This window comes from Stegastes partitus, unplaced genomic scaffold (assembly GCF_000690725.1).
Source record: "Stegastes partitus isolate 25-593 unplaced genomic scaffold, Stegastes_partitus-1.0.2 Scaffold459, whole genome shotgun sequence".
In the NCBI taxonomy this organism is placed as follows: domain Eukaryota; kingdom Metazoa; phylum Chordata; class Actinopteri; family Pomacentridae; genus Stegastes; species Stegastes partitus.
Window position 1 is genome coordinate 365882 of NW_007578190.1, and position 5586 is coordinate 371467.

Genomic DNA, 5586 nt, shown 5'->3' on the forward strand with positions numbered 1-5586 from the left:
GTGGATGTAAACTTCTGGTTTCAACGATACATTTCACATCCAACATTGATTCTAAAATCAGGTTCAGAAACACAGAAAGATGAATTCTGGCTACTTGCAACGAAAACAAAGACTCAATTCAACCTTTATTTCCCAAAGTCACGTGTAGATTCTCAACATGTGGAGCATTTCTCATGTGGAGACAGTCGTAGTCATTAAAGCATGCGAGCAAACATCATTAAATATTGTGTGCCGTACAACCTGCTGCATTAAGGGACTGTTGATAATGTATAACTCCCAGGAGACGACCCGTCTCTGTTAAAGCAGAGGACCAGACACTACATGTTGCTTCTGATGAGCGTTTATTCAAAGCTGCAGGTTTTACATACGTACAACGCTCTGCTCTTTTCATGTAACAGCAAACACAAACACATAACAGTCACTCCAGTGTGTTTTCATGAGCATCCAATAGCTGCAAACACATGAGAGGCTCTTTTCACAGCCCGCTCTGGAGCAGCGCCTAACGTCCACAGCGTCTCCGTCGCCTTGTTGGTGAAATGAGGCACCGTTTAGAAGTCTTCTGCATTTGGTGAAAGATTAGTTGTTCCACGCTTTGGAGATGTTTACTTCTTGTGCTACAGATACGTAGATAATGATAAGATCACGACACTTCAGTCAAACAGTAGCCGTGAGGGAGTTTTTTGTGCTTATAAAATCTGTTACAGCAGCAGAGTTTAGGAACATCCGGGACGTTCAGCATCCTCCGACCCAACCAGCCCAGCTTCAGGTGTCCTCAGGCTACTGCTCCTCCTTCTCTGCTGAAGTCTGGCCCTCCTTCCCCTGAAATCTCCGCTGGGAAGAAAACGAATGTAAAAACATGTTCATTTCGACTCTCGACACTTTTACTGATATTGACGAACGCAGGCGTCGGATGCAGCTTTAAATATGTGAAGATGTAACGCTGCCTGATGAGCTGCTCGAGGCCTTCATCAGTCACACAAATGAAATCTTTACAGGTGACAGAACGGAAAATGCACTAAAACAGTCTAGTTATCAATGAAGGACTCTTAACACAGGGACTGAAGAAGTGAGGAAACAGCATCCAGTAGAAGACATGCAGGTGAAACAAAACAAAACATCTATTATTACATCATAACATTCAACCACTAAAACAGATTTTTCTGTTCAGGAATGCAAGTAAAGAACTATAATCTGACGTCTTAATCAAGAAATAATAATCATTACTTTTTCTTTTCTTCACTCATAGATAACAATAATTACATTTTACTGTTAAAAATATCATTTAGGTGAAAGAGCTTCTGGTGTATTATCTATTACAGAAACATAAAAATGATTTTGGTAAATACTAGTTCTGTTAATTTAGGGCAGCTGAGCCTGACACTGGGTGGAGGTCCAGTAAACCTGTTAAACACTGTCCATAAGCAGAATGATTCAAATGAGCTCATAAAGTGCAAATTAAACAGACTAAAATGTGCAAACGGGTGAATCAATAGAGAGGCCAATAAATAAAATAAACCACAAGAAGAGTAATAAATAAATAAAATCTAGCGAAGCCACAGATCTTTGCAGCTCATTCTGGTCCGTCGGCACGGTACCTGAGTCAGACTGGGGTCATAAAGGTTCAGGAGGCCGGAGACGGTGACGAGCAGAGTGTTGGTGATGACGGACACCAGGACGGAGAAGAAGGCGACGCCGGACAGGACGCACAGCAGAGTGACCGCCGCCACGAACAGCAGGAACCCTGGCGGAGAGACAACACGTCTGTCGCAGCAGAAAAAAAGACGATGCAGAGGTCGGCGCTGACTTCAGCTCGCCTACCTTCCAAGAAAACAAAGCCCACGACCGACATGGTGAGGGTCACCACGGCGAAGGTCAGGAAGAGCCCGACAGGAACTGCTGCCATGGCGACGAACAGCACCAGTGTGACCGCTAAGAAAGGGTGTTTGCTGAGGTACTGACCCAACCTGCTGTCCAGCACCAGAGCCACCTGTGGAAGAGACAGAAGCAGAGCTGACGACAGAGTAAAAGAGACGGATGGTTTGTGACGGAGGCGCCGGCCCACCTTGGGATCGTCCTGGAGGCGGCTCAGCAGGCTCATCCATCGGCCCCACAGCTGCCGGAGCTGAGTTTCTGTGCTGCTGGGCTGCATCTCCACACTCTGACCTGCCTGAGCACCAGAACACCAGCAGAACCAGAGTCAAACAAACCAGTAGAATCCCACCACAGAGTTACTGCAACAGCTTCCTGGTGTACATCTTCATTTCAATCCTACTGTAACAAAAAAAACAAAAAGGCAGAACACAGATCCACTCAGTGACTCTAATAAAGACAGACTGCCTCCCGGCTCCCACCTCAGCTACACACCTGGCCAAGTTCTGCAGACAAATACAGACCTGAAAGAGCAGCGAGTCTCATTTGACTGTCAGGAAAGTCAGCTCTCAACATATGAAGCTGTGTCCTGAAGTTGCCTCAGCTGCAGGAACACACCCTTTTTTGTAAAACACACCTCCTGCTTCTTCCTCTGTGGATGCCGGACTCTGCTGGAGGCCCGTGAACGTCGCTGCTGCCATCTGCTGTTGGACATGTGTGTGTGAGAGGAGGTTGTTCAGTGTTTTTTGTTTTTTTCTTTTTTGAAGAATATCATATTTATGGCAGTTTGTTGGGAAACTGCATCTACACATAATGTACGTCTAAAAATGAAGATGCTCTCAGCAATAATGCCACGTCGTGTAATTAATGTGCAAGAAGCAGAAAAAAAACCAACATGATGAACCAAAATGTAAAAAATAAACACTAAGAAAATATAAAATAAGTGTAATTTACACTCTAAGTAAAAATGTCTTCTGTGATTAACTCTAAAATAAGATTGATAAATAAACTAAGATATATATTTGTGTGCTTGTGAATTTCTTATTTATTTTTGAGAAATATTCAAATAATATTGAATTTTCCAAACATACAAGTAGCATCATCAATAAGAACTAAATGAATCATGTCAAATATACAATTGTGGTATTGATGGATTTTTGTTGTGTTGGTGTTACAACAGCACCGTGTGATAATTGGTTTTAACTCTGTGTTCGTGTGATTATAAATATTATGACAGCGGTTACATCTGTGTTGCTAATTAGTGCATTAATTAAGATGTGATCAGTGTTCCTGCGACGGCATTTTTGATTTTAATCAGCACTTACTTAAAGGCTAAGAACAACAAAACATTTTAGTGTATTTTCACAGTTTTTCACCGAGCTGCTGTTGTTGTTGTTGTTTTTTTTTAAATATTTCATTTCTGCTCCGACATGCTGCCTGTCCTCATTAAAGGGCCACTCTCACTAATCCTGATGGATGGAGCGACCGGCCGTCTCTGCTGTGGCCATCAGTGAAAAGAATCCGTGACTTACCAAATGATTAGTTTGTGCGGTTCAGGAAGCTGTTTTGATTTTATCTCAGGTGACTAAAAGGATCAATTTAGAACAAATGTGCATCTCTGGGTGTTTGCTGTAAATAAGCAACACGAACACAAGCCTCCGCACAGAGTTTAGTAAATGATGCCCGTGGTAGCCTTTTGAGCGTGCACGCTGGGATATTGATCGCCGAACTGTTGCTGTGGCTGGTTTATTATGGGGGGAAGCACAACAGTTCTTCACAGATCCAGTAGGGGGTTCCTATTTTACCTCGCAGCCGTCAGGCTCCCTAAAAGTAATGAGCACACTTTGCTGCTCTCCGCTCGGTGCTGCTATTAGATGATGGCAACGGGGAGATCTCTCTGTGAAGACTGAGGCTGATCAGAATATTAAAGGACTGAGCTGCAGCAACACCACTGATTGCTTCTTCAATCACAGACAGAATTGCTGGTGTTGCCACCGCCACCCACAAATTAAGTTTGGCCCCTTGAGTTCTGGATGGCAATAAATATATGTGGGCACATAACTGCAGGTCTGAGCGAGCGAAATGGCACCGTGATCTGTTTCGAATTACACCAAAGAGAGACACCCTCGGGACCGGCGATGACAACTTATTTGGACCCTTTATAGCTGCCGGCCGCACTAATTAATCACACTCTTTTGTATTGAGTAGGATTTGGTGAGAGAGACTGAATCCGCTGCTCCAGACTGCTAAACACAATGAACTCAGTGAACCGAGGCGTCAGGACTTGCAGCAGAGCCGGCGCTGCACGTGTGACTGCAGCTTGTGCACCAGCAACAACAAATTCCCAGAAATCAAACTCCACATCGCTGCTGCTACTCTTCTGTACTCATCACGCTCCTCCTCTTCCGCCCGTCTTGCGGCGGTTAACCACATCTTATCCGACTGCTGACCCACAGATCAGCTGCTCCGGCTCATGTGACGGCAGTAAAGGGCAGCCGGCTGGATGCTCATCAGTAGGCCATAAAAAGCTTCAACATGTTTAACACACGAGAAGCAAACATTAGAGTGAACCTGCACCTCGTGGGACATCAAAACAGACACTTCACTGCACATCATGGCTTTTATCCCAACCACAATCCACACCAGTGCTTTAAAGCTCATTTACCATCTTTGATTACCATTTTGTTTTTACTTCAAACGTTCACCAGTCATCTTGATCTTCTTGCCACTGTTGCTTTACAAAACACAACCCGCTACCTGTACGTTCATCACACAGCCAGTTTGCGTAACCCTCCTTCTCACCACCTCCCTCCGCAGCCTCACAAACGCTTACATTTGTGCCGTTTCCACGCAAACGCCATGTCCTGATCATGCTGCGACTGCATGTCAGTTATAGGCAGGAGTTTTTATTCACTGAACTCAACAAACAGTCGCACCTATTGAAACTACAAAGGCACCGTTGGTTCTGCCGGGGCTCCCTCTGAACTCAGAAAGCAATGATGTTGAGTCAAAATGGGGGAAAAGATGATGGACAAAGTCGTGGATGATAGAGAATAAAACAGCGGTGAGGGTGAGGGTTAATCTTCCGGCAAAGCTGTGAAACATCTTGGAGAGCAAACAGCCGGTTAGACAGTCAATAATTAACCACTAAATAATAAACAGACGGATTGTGGTGCCGTTTGTGTGACTCCTGCTGAGCACAACGCTGCCTCACTGCTTCCACAAACAGTTTAACAACAAAAAGACTGAGAAAGTTAGAAGAAAAGACGCAGAATTCATCTAAAATAAATACATAAATATGCACTTTTTTCAAGGTTCCCTCATCAGTTAATAATGCAGATTTATTTTGTGACCCTTTATGGAGGTCATGGGCCCCAAATTCACTGTTACACAATGAAAACAGCTGCTGTGCTCCTCTGCATGGTGCGTAGCGCTCGTTTTTCACCCTTAAAAGGGTGAAAGTTGGAAAAATTGTGTGTTTTTACCGTGACCTGATGCATATTTTCCCGTCCTGTAATGAAGCTTTACTCAATCTTCCGTTCCTAAACGTTCCAGAGTTAGTTTGACTCAGTATCATCCATCACCTGCTTCATTTATCAACGCCGCGCACAACAAACAGGGTTTTCCTCAACTGCAACCAAACTGCATTGACCTGCGTTACATTTTTCAGCCGTTTTATTTAAACGAGCGCTTTGACACACTTGATTGGGGTTTTTT

The 5586-nt window shown here is 44.1% G+C and overlaps 1 protein-coding gene across 2 annotated transcripts; it reads right to left on the bottom strand.

Moving 5' to 3' along the window:
* Nucleotides 1–324: 324 nt before the first annotated feature.
* Nucleotides 325–2489, bottom strand: LOC103360709 (promethin). 2 transcript variants are annotated; one of them, XM_008286576.1, is made up of 5 exons: nt 2365–2489; nt 2063–2167; nt 1819–1987; nt 1596–1741; nt 325–831 (listed from the first exon to the last, which is right to left on the bottom strand). In XM_008286576.1, the coding sequence occupies exons 1-5, from the start codon at nt 2443–2445 to the stop codon at nt 778–780; spliced, it is 555 nt and encodes a 184-aa protein (XP_008284798.1). In that variant the 5' UTR covers nt 2446–2489; the 3' UTR covers nt 325–777. The 2 variants fall into 2 exon arrangements, with proteins under 2 accessions (XP_008284798.1, XP_008284799.1); XM_008286577.1 differs by having other exon boundaries at nt 2394–2481.
* Nucleotides 2490–5586: the final 3097 nt, after the last annotated feature.

Coding starts and splice junctions, on each gene's coding strand:
- LOC103360709 (XM_008286576.1), bottom strand. CDS start 2,445: ATGTTGAGAGCTGACTTTCCTGACAGTCAAATGAGACTCGCTGCTCTT. Junction 1,988..2,062: donor GCCTCCAGGACGATCCCAAG/GTGGGCCGGCGC, acceptor TCTCTTCCACAG/GTGGCTCTGGTGCTGGACAG. Junction 1,742..1,818: donor GGGCTTTGTTTTCTTGGAAG/GTAGGCGAGCTG, acceptor TCTCTCCGCCAG/GGTTCCTGCTGTTCGTGGCG.